The sequence below is a fragment of the Drosophila busckii genome, chromosome 3L, assembly GCF_011750605.1.
Source record: "Drosophila busckii strain San Diego stock center, stock number 13000-0081.31 chromosome 3L, ASM1175060v1, whole genome shotgun sequence".
Lineage (NCBI taxonomy): Eukaryota > Metazoa > Arthropoda > Insecta > Diptera > Drosophilidae > Drosophila > Drosophila busckii.
The window spans coordinates 15,695,978-15,713,895 of record NC_046606.1 but is presented as its reverse complement, the minus strand read 5'-3'; the positions used below and the strand labels follow the sequence as shown (position 1 = coordinate 15,713,895).

Sequence of the window (17,918 nt, the reverse complement as noted above, 5' to 3'; positions counted from 1 at the left end):
AAAGCGGATTTGAGAAATCAGAATGCATTGAACTACTAGCAGAACTAAACTGTCTGAAAGAACTAACTGTTTTACTTGATGATACTGTCGAGCTTTCATTTGATGCCTTGAGCCAATTACAAACTTTACAAAGCCTCACAATAAGAAGCAAAGACTTAAGCCTAAGGCAGGCTGAAGAAATTTCAGTAATAAAGTCATTGACAAAATTGGATTGTCAGATTGCCGATATTGAAGGTATTCAAGTCTTGGGACAGTTGAATAAACTTACTGAGCTCAGCATAAAATCAACGGGTCTGGGTTATTTTTCAAAACTTGCAAAAGAGTTGTGTGCTCAAGGAGCGCCGCTTCAACGCTTAACGGTAGAAACTAAAAATGACGACCTAAGCATTGAAGCTGTGGCAGAGCTGGCGAATATGAAACTATTGAAGGAACTACAAATTGGAATCTGCGAAGTGAAAAGTCTCACGTACTTGTCAGACTTAAAGGATCTTACAGTACTGAATATATTATCTTTTCATATGTTCGATAAAGTAGCCCCATATATATTAAAAATGCTAAAGGTTTGTAAAAAGCTAAAAGCGATAGACTTTCATTATGGCGATCGTTTTGTCAGTTTTGAATTCATGATCGAAGCCTTAAATATTCTTAAGAATGTTAGAAACCCTGCATTAGATGATCCCGTTCATATAAGAATTCCATATTTTGGAGGCCTAACGCCGGAACAAGTGAGTTACTTCATTCACATTTATAAATGTAAAATAATAATCATATAACTTTTCTATATTTTGTAGCTGTGTATTAACAATGAGGCGTACCTAAAACTATCTAGATTTCCTAAATGATGCAGTATGTATGTCGGTTAGCAAATACTTCCAATAATGATTCATAATTTTCCAGTTTTTCTTATCATTTTTTTCAATTGGTTATATAATAATATTAATATATAATACTCTTATATTTTACCTGGCCATTACGTAATTATTACGATTATTTAAAAAAATAATTCATTTAATTACTATTTATATTAAAATTATTATTAAATTAGTAGCTATTTTCATGTTGTGCAAAATAAATGCAATGTTGTCAGAAATACAATTGAATTTTAATACTTGCGTATCAACAAACGATTAGAGAGAGATAACTCAAGCGCTCTTAATTCTTTATTGAGTTGACGTCGCGTTTAAGAGGCAATGATGGTTGACTCTCTTAAAAATATTGTGAAGTGACGCAGTTTGCCGGCTTTTCGTTGGTTTGTTATGTTTCCAGATATATCACTCTCTCTCTGTTTGTTAGTTTCTTTTTTAACGTCGCAGGTTCTACACGCGATTTGTTTATGCGCGTGAATAAAAAAAAGCAAAACCAAAATGACAACAACAAAAACAATTCTTCAGCTGAACAGCTGTTGCCTGCACGAAGTACTAAAACAAATTAAGAGAAATTGTGAAATTGATGACGCACCACGCGCAAGTAAATATGCGGATCTTATAAATTTTGCATTAGCCTGTGATTGGTTTGGCGATATACTTCATGAATGGAACACCGAACTATATAATCAGTTGGAAAACACTTATTACAATGAATTTAGTGACGTCATTGTTGACTTTGCAAGAATTTATAAGCATAAGCCCAGCGCGAAAGACCTTGAGGCATTTTGGAATATGTGTGTACCGGCACTGCAAACAAATAATAATTTGAAAGAACTGGAATTAATAGACGAAAGGGAAAGCTGTGATGAGACGCTAGCTGAATATTTTCATAAAATCATGTGCGCAGTTGAAAACAAAGAAACTGTAAAAACATTCAAAGTTTCTATGCGTGGTAAGTGACGCTCTCTTGCCTTTTCGCTCTTTGCTTAGCTCACTGCTTAAGCTTTACCTTTTGTTTCTCTTTCAGCCTATAGAATTGTTAGCGTGCCTCAGTTTCGGCAGCTAAGGGAACTGCATTTGAATGTAAGACTAGACGCCTTACAATTGCTAAAGTTTTGTGAATTGAACCAAAACTTGACCGCTTTGCACATTATGAACAATGAAATTGTTGGTAACTTTGACAAACTTGTTGACGTTTGCTCCAACGTAAAGACTTTTGCCTTTCAAACTAAGCGTAACATTGATGACGCTGAGTACACACCCCTGGCAAAGCTGCCGAAACTTGATAGTCTTTGTATTCAGCCGGCACATCAAACCGGTTCCCTTGAGAGCTTTTTCAATGCTCTAGTGAAAAAACAATCCAACAGTCTACAACGCATCCAAATTAGAGGAGCTGCTATCAGTGCCAAGGAATTTGATAATTTGTTGTCAATCCCAACTCTTAAGGAATTAGAATGCGATCTGCCATTAAATTACGAATCAGTATCGCAGCTAAGGAAAGTGCAAACACTAAAGCTCAATACTATAAAACCATATCATTTTGTTTATAAAGATATAATGAACATTTTAAGTACAGATAACAATAATGTAACTATTGACTGTGCTGATTTGAAAATAGTATGGCACACTGGCTCATTATCATTATTATTTAAACAAGAAACTGATGCGACAGAATTGAGTTTCTTAGCTGATCTAGAAATTATAGGACTAGAAATTATTGGTTTACACAAGCCAGGCACCTTGATGGCATTTTTACAAAAACTGACTGTGAGAGAATCAGTCTTGGACAATTTGAGCCTGACAAAATATGAAAGACCGGGCGATTTTATAGATGATCCGCGTAATAGCCTGAAAGATGCAAAGCTCAATTTCGATGAAGCGCTGGAGTTGGCAAAAGTTCAAACGCTTAGATTGGTTACTGCTGTTTTCTACGACCAGCAGGATATAACATTTTTGGCAAAACTCAATCAAATTAAGTGCTTGATCATCGTTTCAAACAAATGTGGATCGTTGAAAACTTTATTCGAGGCCATTGCCTTAGAAGACGATACCGAGCTTACAAACATAACCATTGAAGAGGAGCCCATCAGTGCAGAAGAAGCGCAAGAGATTGGCAAAATTCAATCATTAACTCACTTAGAGTGCAGCTTTCGCAACATAGCAAGTATGGAATATCTTACAAATCTACAGAACCTAAATGGCTTAATAATAAACTCTAAATACAAGCTATCTGAACTAGCTGATGCCATGTTGAAGTTCCTCGTAAACACCAAGAGTGGTGATGTAGGCGTTTATCCACGAGAGACTTGCATTCAATACACTGAGGATATGAGAGCCCTAAGTGTAGACCTAACTTTAGCTGATAGTCCCATAAACACTGCCGATTGCGCACAGCTGGTGAAAATTCCCAACTTAAGAGAACTAGTTATAAACGGAAATCAACAGGATGCACTGCTGCCACTCCTTAAGGCGTTTGCTACTTACGATCAACCAACACTGCAAGAACTACGTGCCTATGGTTATCCTTTTAGTTGCCATGAAGTTGCTGAAATCGCTAAAATAAAAACTCTCATGTATTTGGATTGCACATTCAAGGACTTTAATAGTATTGTGCTGTTGGGTCAGTTGCCAAAACTTATACGCCTGTATATACCCTCAATTCAAGATTTTCAAACTATTTCCGAGGGCCTGCTGAGTATCTTAAGATCATGCCAATATGAAGTGACCATAAGTCGCACCGCATTACATTGCATCAACTGGATCAATAATAATGGTAAACTAACAATAACAAGCGATAGCTATAACCGCGAGCTTCTGGATGCGCGGCAATATTCCTGCTTGGCCAAATTAGAAAATATCCAACATTTACGAATTCTTGGCGAGCACAAAACTGGCAGCTTCAAAGATCTATTCCAAGGTATGGCCTGCTCAGCTCTCCAAGAAGTTTCAATAGAACAACGCAAGCATTACCCAAATCAAGTCGAAATAAACTTTGAAGAAATTGAAGCGCTATCTAAACTAAAAACTCTTAAACGATTAACATGCGGCCTGGCAGCTGCAGAAAATACAAAGCAGCTTGCACTATTGTCAGAGTTACAAGAATTAACTATCTCGACACATCAACTGGGATCCCTTAGAAACTTATTTGAAGCAATAGCCAATCAAAAACATCCTAAACTTGAACGATTAGTTATTGCTAACGTATCACTTGATCCTGACGAATGCCTTCAGGTCTCGAGAATTACGTCGTTAAAAAAGCTCGAGCTAGGTATTTCTGATGGTGAAAATATTCAAATTTTTTCACAATTGAATCAACTTGAAGAACTGACTTTGACCACACATAAGCTCGGCACATTAGCTACACTATTCAAAGCATTGGCTGCATTATCAATTGAATACTTGAATATGGAGAAGGTGCCACTTACTTTGGAAGAAACTACAGCACTTGTGGGCATTAGGTCGTTGAAGAAACTGCAAAGCGGATTTGAGAAATCAGAATGCATTGAGCTACTAGCAGAACTAAACTGTCTGAAAGAACTAACTGTTTTACTTGATGATACTGTCGAGCTTTCATTTGATGCCTTGAGCCAATTACAAACTTTACAACGCTTAACATTAAAAGGCGTAGACATTAATTCTAAGCAGGCAGAGGAAATCGCTAAAATTAAATCACTTTCTAACTTGGATTGTCTTTTTCCGCATGTTAATATTAGTGGTGAAAGAACAGCAAGTGAGCTAGTAACACTTTTCAATGAGTTATGTGTAGGCCAAGTGCCTTTACGTAGCTTAGCTGTCGTTGCTGAACTCACTTCGAATGAGATTGCTGAGCTGAAAAAGTTAAAAACATTGCAGAACCTCAAATGCGGATTCAGCCATGAGAACAACTTTAAGATTTTAAAACATTTCAAAGAACTTGAAACGCTGGAAATTCTAAGCTACCATCATTTTAATGACGTTTCCAAACACCTGCTGAAGCTCATGAAAAATTGTCATAAGTTAAAATCAATTGTTTTTCATTTTATCAGTCCGCATATTAGCCTGAAGTTCCTAGCTGAAGCCTTAGACATTCTCAAGTCTGTCAGGGATCCCAATTTACAAGCTCCACTGCAGCTGAAAACAAATTATTTTAAAGGATTTACTCCAGAGCAAGTAAGTATAATATTATTTACAATTGTAAATTATAATTTTTACTTACAATATATTTTTAATTGCAGCTGCCTATCATGGATGAAGCCTATTTGCAAATCTCCAAGTTTAGAGACAATGATGATTTCTAAGAACTACGCTTCAAGCTGCGTTTGTTAAATTAAACAAAAAGTTTTTATGCAAATGCTTAATAAAAAATTCTTCGAATTTGTACGTGCACATATTTGAGTTGCTGCCTTAACAGACAAGGCATTTTTTTCACTCAGTTCGATTACCATTTACATTTTACTTCAGTTTGCCCTTTGCAACGCTCAATTTTACGCCCAACGCGCCGCAACTGTCAGAAATAAAGCGAAAGAGAGAGAAAGCTAGAGGGTGTGAGAGAGAAGTGCACCTTTTGAACTCACTTCAAAGTGTCGATAAATTTAAGGGCGGCGGCGCATGCCACAAAAACTATTGACAACGGTGTCATTTCTATCTTTCTGTTTGTGTGTGTGGTAGAAATATTTTTGAATTAAATTCAGTTGCAAACTTTGGCATCGAAACCTTTTTAGAACTCATGGTATTGGCGTCCGGGTTTTTGTGGTTAAATTGAGATGCCTCACTAGCGCACCCATATCAAACTTATACATGAGCAGCTCTCCAAGTGCTCAGCCTTTGTATTTAGCCAACAGTAAACGCCAAACATTTTAAGCTATATTTAATTTTTTTTTTTTTTTGCTCTGTTCCTTCTCTTGTTGTTGGCCGATTAGTAAAGCAATTAATGTGCAACCCTTTTTGATAGGCACAAAGCACAGGCGAAATTAAAACCTTAAGCTGCCAAAGACAAAAAATGTTAAAAACTTACTGTCATACTCGTCTAATTTAACGTGCAATCTCCATAGTATCTGCAGGGGCCTACTAAGTTGCGGGCAGCCTAAAAAAAGAAAGTTTAAATTGAACTGTTTCGCAGACAAACTTTTGGGCTGGCTCACACACCTCGCAAAATGCCAACCACCACTGATTTTCTTTTAAACTTTTCTTTGCTTTTGCTTTTGTGTCTGCTCGGCCTTTGTGTACGCAGTCAAATCCAATTTTCATTTAATTCACAGAGCTCTTGGCTCAAAGCTGAAATGGAAAGCACAAAAATGAACAAATTCGAAAAGTCAATTGCGTGCAGCCGACACTGAGAGACCCTGTATGCCCAACAAAACAAACGTAGAGCTTGAGAGTTGAATAAAACATTGTTTTTATATTAAATATGGCATACCAAGTCTTTAATTGTCTTAAGTGAGATTTAGAGATTTAGACATTAAACTCTGCTGTGGTGTAGACTATAAGACCATCTTGCATTTTTTACAGGGCCTAAGCACTGATTCTCTGGCACACACTTGTTTGATCATTTTCTTTAAGCGAGTGACACCAACGAAGTTTATTTGTTTTTTTTTGCAAATTTGACAAGGCAACGACATAACAGCGTTTGTTTGTAATAAATGCGCATTTGATAAGAGTTATGAGTTGTCAATTGAAGAGGCAACGATGCAATTGATTTTGTGCGCGAATCAAATCAAAATCTATATTGACAGTTTATCGATTTGGTTGAAAGCACACGCAAATAAAAAGTTTCTAGCATAGCAAGCACTTTAGCAAATATAAACAAAAAATTACACACACACTCGAAATGCATAGGAATAAAAACAAATCGAAAAAACCACAAATGAGCGAAATGCTGCAACAAATGCAAGAGGAAGAGCTCACCGAGCAGCAGCTGATCCACAAAGTAAACAAACTCTCCCGCCAGCCCATCAAGTGTCCCATCAGCAACTGCGCAGAGACCATCTTTCCCACCAGCATGCTCATGCACATGTGCCACAAGCATGCGCCGTACACTGTGCACGCCGAGATGTATGATCACTTGCCGCTGACTCTGAGCTTCGGGCCGGCGGAAATGGCCAAGGATGAAGTGAAGTGCGTCGCCACGCTGCTTTATGGCGGCATCAAGGACAGAGCGGAAACACAGCCTGGTCGCACCTACATGAGCATGCCCAATGTGGATCACTTCGATAGTCGCGATGATGCCAGACTCAAGCATTATTTGCCAGTCATGTTGCTGGCTTGTCGCACCACTTGGTTTGCCCAGCTGCAGGACAAACAGCTGGAACAGCACTTGAACCAGTTCCAGGAGAATTACCCCGGCATCTATCTCTTCTGGCTGGCAGCGCCTGCCACCACACGCCAGCTCTACTACACGTTGACGGTGCACGATCAATTATTCAGCCGCTCGCGCAGTGTGGTGCGTGCTGTGCGCAATTTATTGCAGCCACAATATCCGCACGAGTTTATGCCACACGAGGATAACTACTTGCATCTCACCACTGGTGAGCTGGAACAGCTACTGACATCGTCCACGGCCACCACTAAGAAAGGCCTGCAAATGGAGCTGGTGTTGTATGAGAATCCGCTGGAGTCGACTATGCTGAGCAAACAGTCGAAGGACTGCATGCCCCGCATTAAAGGATCTGTGCCGCAGAGCATTGCAAGAAAGCTGTCGCTAACCAAGAGGCCGCGTCACAACGCTAACTGAATGTGTTTTACATAAATTGTACAAAATTCAAAAATAGCAATCAATTTGATTGATTATTATTATGAGAGCTGACAATAAATATAGTAGAGAGCTAAAATCAATAAGCCCGCTCGCTCACATTGCACATGCAGCAAGTTAATGAGCGTGGCATGCAACAGTCGAGCGCACGATGTGCATGCCAGGCAATTAAATACAATACTAAAATTAGTTGCTAACCAGGCTCGCAGTGCTGCTGCTGCTGACTGTTTTGTTATTTAATTAAGCACTTAATTATTTAATGCGTTGGTTGTGCAATATTTCAAGCGCTGCTCTGTCAAACGTCAGCTGCCTGACCACTGCTCACATATCTGTGTGTGTGTGTGTGTGTGTGTGTGTATGTAGAGGTGTCATAATTACTACTGTTGTTGCTGTTGGAAATTTAATCAGTGCCACTGACTGTGAGTTGAATTGAGCTCCGCTCCGCTCAGCTCAAGTCAAAGTCAACTCTAATTAATGAGGCTTTTACACAAGACTGCATTTAATCGCATTATTGTGGCATTTGGCAACAAATGTTAGCACTCTAGCAAAGCATAGCTAATATATGTATGATTAACAATTACTTAAGCATATGCTGCTGAGCAACAGCTGCCGCTGCTCAACAATTTTAATATAACTTTAATAGTGCATGTGATTTTTCTCTTGGCAGCCATAGCATTTTTCATTAGCATTAATTAAATTTGGCCAGCAGCTGTCGCCAGTACCAGCACAGTGTGCTGCAGTCTAAGCTAAAGCTTGGCTATAGACTATCAATTGCAACATAAATTGCATATGAGAGAGCAGCGCTTAGTTTTTGTTTGCAAACAGAGTGTGGCCCAAGGGGCGCATACGCATTATTTCATGTTTTTGCAACAGAAAATTTGCGCTTTTCTGCCACATCAACGTCTAACAAAAGCATCACTTGCAGCAGAGGCATGCCGCTTAACAATGATGCGTGTATTTATGTCTGCCTCCTCACAGACACACACACACACACACACATACACACACGCACATGCATAAGGGCTCAAGCGGCATTTAACTTTGGCTTTGCTCATTTGACACACTTGCAGCACAGTGGTTGAGCAACAACAAAAAGTGGCTTCAATTAATTCAATTATTTTTGTGAATGCTTCAGCATATTATGCGCTAAGCCTTGCCTGCAACCCACTGTATCATAGTTTTATGCGCCCAGTGCCTGTTTAGCTAAATTCTTCCGCTCAATTGCGTATTTTCATAGCCCAAGGGTATTGCTATAAATATATATATGCACACATCAAAACGCTTATGGCCAACTTCACATACCTGCCACCATGCATAAGGCTGCCTTTTATAACTTTTCATGTCTGCCGTTGTTTTATATTAAAATATATTTAGTTTCACGCAGCGAGCTTCGCTTCACCTCAGCCCACAGTAATAAAATAGCTAGAGCACTTCAATACCGTTTGTAACTAAATAGTGCTATAAAAAGTGCATAACAACAAATAAAAATAAGTGCACAAGACTGAAGAGTAAATTTCATTTTATTTTATTATTTACTAGAAGCTGTTGAAACGTGTGCTGAGCAGGTTTAAATTTATATCAATATTTAAAGGCAGCAACTTTGATATTGCAAAGCTAGAATATTAAAAACTAAATATAGCTGAGCAGGTACCAATTGGTGCTAAATTATAGTAATTTAATTTAAATTACAGATTACGGTTTTAATGGGGTGATCGCTAACTGATTAAATTACTCGGTGTTCAGTTTAATAGTTTAACAAAACTCCAAGCGCTGCTAAATAAAATCGTAGGATTTTAGGGCCTAATAAATATGATCAAATAGACAAACTGATTACAGAATACAGATTATGGCAACGAAAATAAAATTCAAATATATTATCTATGATTATTTTTTAGTATACAATTTTTGGAATATTATATTTAAAAAGAGTATATCAACAATAGCAAGCGAGACGACGACCTATAACAATTTTATAAATTCTATTTTGAACTTTTACTGTTGCTCCTGATCTGATTACTATAATATTTCCTTTTTGCGATTTCAGCACTCATTTATATGCGATTAATTTACTTTTGAAAATGAAACTGTGGCACACTTTTGTGGCACATTTCGAAATGAAACGCAAGGTTCGTTTTGGTCGTCATAGGCAAACACAACAAGAAAATCCTCTTGCCGACACGCACAAACTGTAATTAAGAGACACTCAACGGAGTTTCCAGCGAATCTCCAGCATCAGCTTGAGGGAGGACAATGGCAGTGGGAAAACAATACCATTGCCACCGTGGAGAGCAGAGTGACGGCCCCAGCTGACCCAATTAGCAGCCTTAGCACTCTGGCACTCGATGGTGATGATGATGGTGATGGCGATGCGATGCGATGGTGTTGATGGGTGGCGCTTAGACTAGTTGGCTGCCACGTTAATTAAATTATCACGTGTCAATTAATGCTCTCAGTCCCCAGGCACGCTGCCAAAGAATACGCAACATCAAATAAAATATATATAGTACATGTGAGAGAGCATACGCATAAAGAGACATTGGGCTGCAGCGCACGGTTGCGTATGAGTGATTTTAATGCAATGCTGTCTGTCTTTCGGTCTGTCCTCTCTCTGCATGCCTGCCAACTATCAGCTGTCATAATTTGTAGCCGCCGCTGACGCTTCGTTGCCCGCGCCGCCGGCGTAAATTTGTTGCCCCTTGGCAAGTTTGCAACGCTGACTGGCTGCCTGCCACGCGAATTTATTTGCCAAGCGGCAACCAAAAAACTGTCGCTCAAAAATTTCGTTTGACTCTGTGTGTGTGTGTGTGTGTGTGTGTGTGTGTCAAAGTTACCGCTTACCGCTTGTGGCATTGTTCGGCTTGCATGCCAGCACCCGTTACGCCCACCACATCAAACTAAAAAGTGTCGTTTATATGCCACTGGGATTTCTGTCTGTGTGTGTGTGTGTCTGTGTGCTTTAAAGTTTTTCAATTAAACGTTTAAATTTTCGCGTTGTTCAGGTTTAATTAAATTTTGCCAGCGGCCAAGAAACTCAGAGCCAAGGCCAGCGTGAGCTTCTGGAGTTTTGTTTAGATTTATGCTCAATTTGATTGGCAAAATGCCTACGGCAAACACGAAATCGTTTTGTTTGCTTAGGTTAATTAACTCTAGGCATGAAATGCTCTTCATGATTACAAACTGAAATGTTAATTGTCCCAACGTTGCTCAACACTGCCCCAAAATAACATTTGACGTCCTACAAATAGAAAACATAAATTTCAACTTCAAGTATTTAAAGCGCACATTCAGTTTCAGCTTTAAGACATCTCACATGCACACACGCACACACACAAATACATATGGTAATCAAATGGAAAATATATGTTATAAAATGGGCAATGCTATTAAATCAAAGCTGCCAATTTGCAGACGTTGCTAAATTTGCTTATTTAATAGGCCGCTCTGCAAGACAATTGTGCCAAGTATGTACACTGCGAAAAAAGTATATAATAAACATAAATTTTTAAAAATGTACATATGTTGCTTTTTACCCAAGCTAAGAATTATAAATGCTTTAATGTAGTTCGGTTCAAACCGTTGTTTCCAGTCGAATATGATAACTTAACTTAAATATAGTTTTCCAAATAAATATTACTCAGTGTAACTAATTTCAAATATTATTCATTTTATGCAAATTGTTGTGTTTGCTGTGCGTATATTTTGCTCAGTGTACATATTTCACGCCTAGAAAACTTGTTGGCTGCTGATTTGTTATTATTGTTGCTCCTTAAAAGGATAACCGCAGCCACCGCGAAATTTGTGCTGCATTTGCCAGTTTGGCAGCTTTTCAATTTTCATTGCTCTGAAGCGCGCGCACACACACACACGCATGTGTGTGTGTAAATGTAATATGCATACTCCAGCTGTTTCTTTTGCACATTCAATTTTAATAGCATGCTTTTGGGCGCTGCGCCAACCACCTGTTCTCCTTTGAAACGGGAAAAGGGAACTGCTCGAATCGCTGTCTCAGGTGTGAAACATCAACGGCTATGTTATTGTCGCCATTGCAGTTGTCCATAATGGTTTTGGCCATAAGCCTCGACAATGGTCGTCACGGCTGTGCGACGCCCCGCTCGGCTCCATTGTTCATATGCAGGGGGAGGTCGTCCTGGCACGTGCATAAACATTAACTGTTGGATTTTATCGCAACACAGCATGTGCCGTTTGCTGCTGTGTTTCTTTTTTTTGTTTTATATTTTTGTTTTTGTTGCTAGGCCGCATTTCAATTGCACTTGCTGCACTTTATTTTCACTTGAGCCGCTTTATGCGTAATTATTTACGTTGCAAATTATACGGCAATAACTTTAAGCAGCAGGCAACAAGACTTTAACTGCGCCAGCGTACAAAATAAACAAGCATTGAGCTCGTAAGCCAGCAATGCCACCAGCGATTTTTATTGTTTGTCATTTGTTTGCTCAAGTTACTGCCTCCCCACCCGTCCCTAACACACACTCACATAGACAGAAGCGGCGGCAGCTCCCCAGTTAGCAGTAAAACTCAGCCAACAAATATGAAAAAGAAAAGCTTTTGTGGGTTACACATACGACCCGTTGTAGCGGTTGGGGCAGGATCTGTTTGAATTCGAACAAAATCTCAGCATTTATTTTAGCCACTTCGATAAAATTAGCTTGGGCGACGCTTAGGCAGCAGCGGTCTCCATCTTTCTCTATCTCTATCTCTCCTTCTCTCTTTATTTTGCACATTTTATTTGCACTGCGACAAGTGTTTGCTTTATGCTTAGTATAAACAAACTATAAAAATGTAAGCAATAATAAATACTACACATTATTATTTTTTGTTGTGCTTTATTAGCTTTATATATATATAGTATATATTATATATATTTATATATATATAAAGTATTAGCTTAAAAAGTTAAAGAGAGCGACGTATATGAGACGTGGGAAAGCGAAATAAATACCACAAATAAATAAATAAATATACATAATAATTATTTATTACAGTAAATAAATAAAGTTTCAATAAGCTGCTGAGGCACGAAAATAAAATATAAAAAAGCTGCTCAACAAATTTATTTAAATTAAAGAAAAAGTACCTTGTTTAAAAAATAAAGCAAATCCAGGTTGCAAATATGAAATAAGCTGGAGACATAAAACACTTTAGTATGATCTAAATTAAAGTGGAGTTTCTCAAAAATTGTAATAAGTACTGTCTCCCTTTCTCCTTAGTTACATCGTGGCTACGCACATGTACCAAACAATAAATTAAAATTCATTAAAAGCGCTAGCACTGGAAGCTTTATACTCCAGTTAAGTTGAATTAATAACAAACTTTGCTTACTTCTTGCCTTAAGAGACATTGTAACTAAATGAAAAGTTAAAGTCAAATTATTTAATAGTAGAAGGCTCTGCATTAAGACCAGATACATTGTTCGCCGCTTGTGGACCATATTAATTTTTAAATTCGGCACTCCAATATATTTGCTGCCAAGGATGAAGCATCTAAACATTGTCAAATTGGAATGTGCTAGGAATTTAATGCCCAGAATGCACACACGTAGAAAAATGAAGGAGAATGAGATGTGAAAGTGACTGCGAGTGTGTGTCTGAATATTTGAATGATATTGCCATTGGCTATCAACTGGAATTTTGGCAATTGTTTGAATCATACAAAACACAAAAATTTAATCCAATTGCATAAACATTTATGCCCCCAGAGTGAATAGCAAACGAGCGTCGAGTAAAAGGCATCATCAAATCAAATCAAATGAATGGCAAATGTCAACCAATGCCTAAGCAGCAGGCTCAGGCAGGGTGGGCGCTGGGGTGGGGACTTCAAGCCGTTAAGCTGCCAAGTGGCAGCTTTGGGTGTTGCTAGCGTTTCATCAATGAACGTTGAAGCAATTGACTTTTGTACTTTTGCCGTCCGACTTAATATTCGTGATTTATTTGCATTTACGCTTTTCGTCGTCAACGTTGCGTAATAATATTTTAAATACATTTAAAGCTCATAAATTTTGTACCTGCTCTGCTCTGTGCCATGCTCACTGCTATGTTTTTTTTTTCGCTGTTGACGCTTCCTTAAATTATTTATCATTAATCATTTTCGCGAGCAGCGGCCCAAGCAGGACAGCAAAATGTTAAATTGTTGCTGCTGTTTTTTCCAACACATTTTGACATAATGCTCTCTCTTTAATGCATTTTAAATCGTGTACATTGACCAATTGTCAAGCTGGCGAATTAATGAGCAGTCGCTTGATTTATGAACTCTCTAGACAGATTTTCTGTTCAACTTTCTTTGTTTTGTTATTTTTTTTTAATTATGTCTTGACTGTTCGGCAGCTCAGCAATTAATCATGGCAACAGTTCAACTGCAAATACAGCGACAGTAGGCTATTAAAATATATATACTTATATATATATTCGTATAGATTTGTCTAGACTGCAGCTGCGATTAATGCTGTTTATCACGGCAAGTTCTATCAATCAACACTCACACACACACACACGCATGCAAACACTTACACAGCTTAAGGACACAAAACTAATTAACGCAAGGCAGCAAAGCTATCATCAATTTGCAGCGGTATCCTTTTTTTCGCTATGGCTATCCTATCTTTTAGGCCTTTTGTTTGTGCTTTAGCCTTTGGCTCTGCTAATTTTTGTCTAATTTGCGTGCCACCTGCAGCCTTAAATATCCCCTGACTACTATTTGGGGAATGGCAGCAATTAAAAATCCTTTTGGCCAACATAAAAATACCATTAAATCTTGGCCGATTATCCTGTTGGGCTTTGTTGTTTTGCTTTGACGCCTTCCCACACATGCCGAAAACCGAAGCCCACTAATACACCAAATCGTTGGCCAAAACATGAGCTTGAACATATTTCAGTTCTAGTATGTCGTAGTTGTCCTTATACAGGATCATGTTGTTGCTGTTGTCGTTGTTGCTGTTGTCTGGCTTTGCTTATTGTTATTTTGATAGCCCATTGCATTTTTAACATAGCTCGTAGTTGTTGTACTATGTCGTTATGGTTGTCACCATCTTACAGCCATAATGATTATTTTGAGGATTATTTGCTTGCGTACTTTTCTTGGGCCGGTTCTTTATGTTTATTGGCATTGTTAATATTTGCCTTTGATGCACAGAGAGAAACAAAGCACAACTTTAACATTTACTTATAATCCAAGTTCAGTTGAATCCATTAAAAAAATTTAATTCAAAAACATGCAAATGCTCTATGAAAAATCTGTAATGTCAAGCACAAATAAATTCAAAATAATACATACAAATTATGAATAGCTAAGAAAATAAATTATTTCCAAATTTTAAATAAATAAATATAACTCTCTCTATGAAAAGTGAATTTAATTAGTGGAATCAAATTGTTGAGCAAGCTTTAACATAATTTCTTACTGTGTAATATTGTTTATATATGTATTGACTTTAGCAACACACACACATGCCTGCGTATATAGCACATAGGAGACTTGCTTGGATAGCGCACACTCATTTAATTTTATTATGTGTAGTTAGTCGCAAATTGTTGAAGCAGCATTGAAGACTTTTCCATTTCTTTGCTGTGCTTGGCTTGGCTTAGCTTAGCTCATATGTATATTTTTATGCCGCATTTGTTTGTCAAGTTGTGGATTGTGGGGCATGTTTGGTGCACCGTAAATAAATCCGCTTTGTGGTCAGTTGAAATGCGATGCACGCTTAGCAGTCATCGCAATTTGCTGCATAATTACAATTTTAGTTGCCATTGCAGCAGCAGCAGCAGCAGCAGCAGCAGCAGCAACAACAGCAACAGCAGAAGCAGCAGTAATGCCATTTCCACAATTTTCCTTGCTATTTCATTAAATTCGTCTTTGGTTTAGGCAAACATGCCACAGCCACAGGCCACACTTGCACATACAGTCATGTATAAATGCATAATGCCACATGCCGCATGTATGTAAGTATGTGCCACAACCCGTTGCAGTTGCAGACAGCCAACTATTAAAGGCCACTTCAGGAACAAAACCGCAGGCGGTCCAACTGCTACAGCCCTCTCACTAACTATCTGACTGACTATCTGTCTGTCCGTCTGTCTGTCTCTCTGTCCAACTGTCTGCCTTACTGCCAGCTAGTCTTTTAGTCTGTCCGTCTGTCTGTCTGCTTGTCTGTGTGATTGCTTAAAATTTCAGCTACGTGCGCGCTATACGTGTGCCACACACCTGCAACAGACGCAGTGGCAGTTGCACCAACTGAAACAATGCCCAACTAGCGACCTACGTAATTTAATGTTTTTTCTCTGCTCCACACACACAGATACACACGTACAGCTGGCCACAGTGGCGTATACGTAATAACAGTCCGCACACGTCGCGCACGCGATGCCAACGTGCCGCGGCCCTTTTCTAACCCAATGACGTTAACGCTAAGGGTAAAGCCATAGCGCTGACTTCGTGTACACGCTCGTGTTGCAAAGTTTATGTTTCATAGACAGCGCCAGAGCTGAGAATAGCTTTGATACAAAAAAAAAAGATTTTAATTCAAGTCAAAAATATATAATTTAATTACGCTCGCTTGCTTAGTTATTAGGCGTTAATGCTGTGTTATTCAGAAGCTTGGCTTAGCATCCCTCACGCTCGCATCTCTGTTGGGAGTAGCAAAGTTCAGCAGACAAAAGTCAAAGTCCAATTTGTAGTTTTGTCGTCAGCGTTGCTCGAAAGTGTTGCCATTGCCACACCGCTCAGCACAATTAGAGTAATTAGTGATACGTTCTGGCTGGTGGCTCTTGTTATTGTTACTGTTGTTGTTATTTTTAGCTGCTGTGCGTGCACATAACATGCAAAGCCATTTTCATGTTTTACATGCATAGAGAAATCAAAGCTAAATCCAAAAAGCCCACACAAACCAAACGCAATCAGGCTTGCATTTAGTTTAGTTTATTTTATTTGATTTGATTTATTTACTCGTTGTTGTTGTTGTTGCTGGCAACAATCAACATGCGTCTTGTTGTTGTTGAATCACGGCCACAACTGGCGTAAGGGTTAAGCCTTGCCTGAATTTTGCAACAATCGAATACGCAACCGCACAATCAGCATATATAATTAGTACATTTATTTGTAGATTGCAAGTCGTTTGCTTTTACCCATGGGAAATTATGTATGTATGTCTCGTTAATGTGGAGTATTAGCTTTTTAATATTTGCCATCGCTTTCAATTGAAATCACTTAACATTTGAATGCGATTTATTTTTACACTCAATTTCAACTTCAAAAGCGCCTTAAATGGAATTTAGTACTTCGGTTTAGCAGGAATTGTGTGCTTAAAATCTAGCAGCTCGCAGGGCAAAGTGCAACACTCAGTGGTTCCGTTTCGGATCTAATTAGAAGCGCACAAAAGCGGCTTCTGCAATGACAATGAGGCTTGTGCCCGCATTCTAAGCGCATTAAGTATGCGCCGCGTGCGCCAATTAAGTTGTGTCAGCATTGGCTTTCAACACTGCCAGAGCCCCGCCGTAACCATTTTTTCTCATCTGGCCGCTTACAAGACAATTAACCTTTTGCGCCCCGAAGCCGCTTAGCGTTTGTAAATCTCTTAATCAGTGTGGATTTCAGCTGTGGCCTTCGGGCATTAAACATGAAACGTGAAGTTAATAAAAGAACATGGAGCTAATGCTATTTTCATAAGTCTACTTTACACAGCATCAAAAGCATTGGATATTTAAAGTATATAAATAGAAAGCTTTTATAACCATCCCATACAAAAATCAGAAAGTTATTTGTTAAACAACACTTGCACACTTGAGCATCGCAAATAAAGAAAAGGGAACTTATATTTTGCTGTGTCTGCATAAAAAAAGATACGGAAACAAATGATACATACATACAATTGTCTCTGCATCAGTCCACTTAATCAATTATCAAGAGCAATTTGCGACTGAAAATTTAATCAGAATTTAACTATGATTACAAAGACGAATTTCGGACATCGAAAGAGCAAACAACCAATTACCAATATTTGACCAAGTGAAATCAGCTTTAGAAAAAGCAAATCGGAATCCAAGCAACTGGCAAAAATTTAAGCTCCCATTCGATTGCCCTTTGGAGCAGCTTAAGTCGTTTGTGTGCACACAAAAGTCAATTGCAATTTACAAATTTTGTCAATTCAATCAAGCACTTAACCATTGCCATTTCGAACGCTGTCGAATTTAACATTTTTTTGCATGTTTTAAATATGATTGTTATCGATACAACGTAATTCGATAGACCATGAGACTTTGCAACCCTATTACACAGGGCTGACATACTGCCTCACGTTTTGAAAACACCTGATTTGG

General features: G+C 38.5%; 3 protein-coding genes across 3 annotated transcripts; all 3 read left to right on the top strand.

Moving 5' to 3' along the window:
* Positions 1–1,319: 1,319 nt before the first annotated feature.
* On the top strand, positions 1,320–2,424 carry LOC108598161. Its single transcript, XM_017984777.1, has 3 exons — positions 1,320–1,818; positions 1,894–2,366; positions 2,419–2,424. The coding sequence occupies exons 1-3, from the start codon at positions 1,365–1,367 to the stop codon at positions 2,422–2,424; spliced, it is 933 nt and encodes a 310-aa protein (XP_017840266.1). The 5' UTR covers positions 1,320–1,364.
* A 71-nt stretch (positions 2,425–2,495) lies between these two features.
* LOC108598677 lies at positions 2,496–5,231 on the top strand. The gene is made up of 2 exons (XM_017985397.2): positions 2,496–5,015; positions 5,081–5,231. The coding sequence occupies exons 1-2, from the start codon at positions 2,610–2,612 to the stop codon at positions 5,141–5,143; spliced, it is 2,469 nt and encodes an 822-aa protein (XP_017840886.1). The 5' UTR covers positions 2,496–2,609; the 3' UTR covers positions 5,144–5,231.
* Positions 5,232–6,708: 1,477 nt separating this feature from the next.
* On the top strand, positions 6,709–7,661 carry LOC108599164. The gene has a single exon (XM_017985951.1). The coding sequence runs from the start codon at positions 6,709–6,711 to the stop codon at positions 7,573–7,575; it is 867 nt and encodes a 288-aa protein (XP_017841440.1). The 3' UTR covers positions 7,576–7,661.
* The last annotated feature ends 10,257 nt before the right edge of the window (positions 7,662–17,918 follow it).

Coding starts and splice junctions, on each gene's coding strand:
- LOC108598677 (XM_017985397.2), top strand. CDS start 2,610: ATGGCATTTTTACAAAAACTGACTGTGAGAGAATCAGTCTTGGACAAT. Junction 5,016..5,080: donor AAGGATTTACTCCAGAGCAA/GTAAGTATAATA, acceptor TTTTAATTGCAG/CTGCCTATCATGGATGAAGC.
- LOC108598161 (XM_017984777.1), top strand. CDS start 1,365: ATGACAACAACAAAAACAATTCTTCAGCTGAACAGCTGTTGCCTGCAC. Junction 1,819..1,893: donor ATTCAAAGTTTCTATGCGTG/GTAAGTGACGCT, acceptor TTTCTCTTTCAG/CCTATAGAATTGTTAGCGTG.
- LOC108599164 (XM_017985951.1), top strand. CDS start 6,709: ATGAGCGAAATGCTGCAACAAATGCAAGAGGAAGAGCTCACCGAGCAG.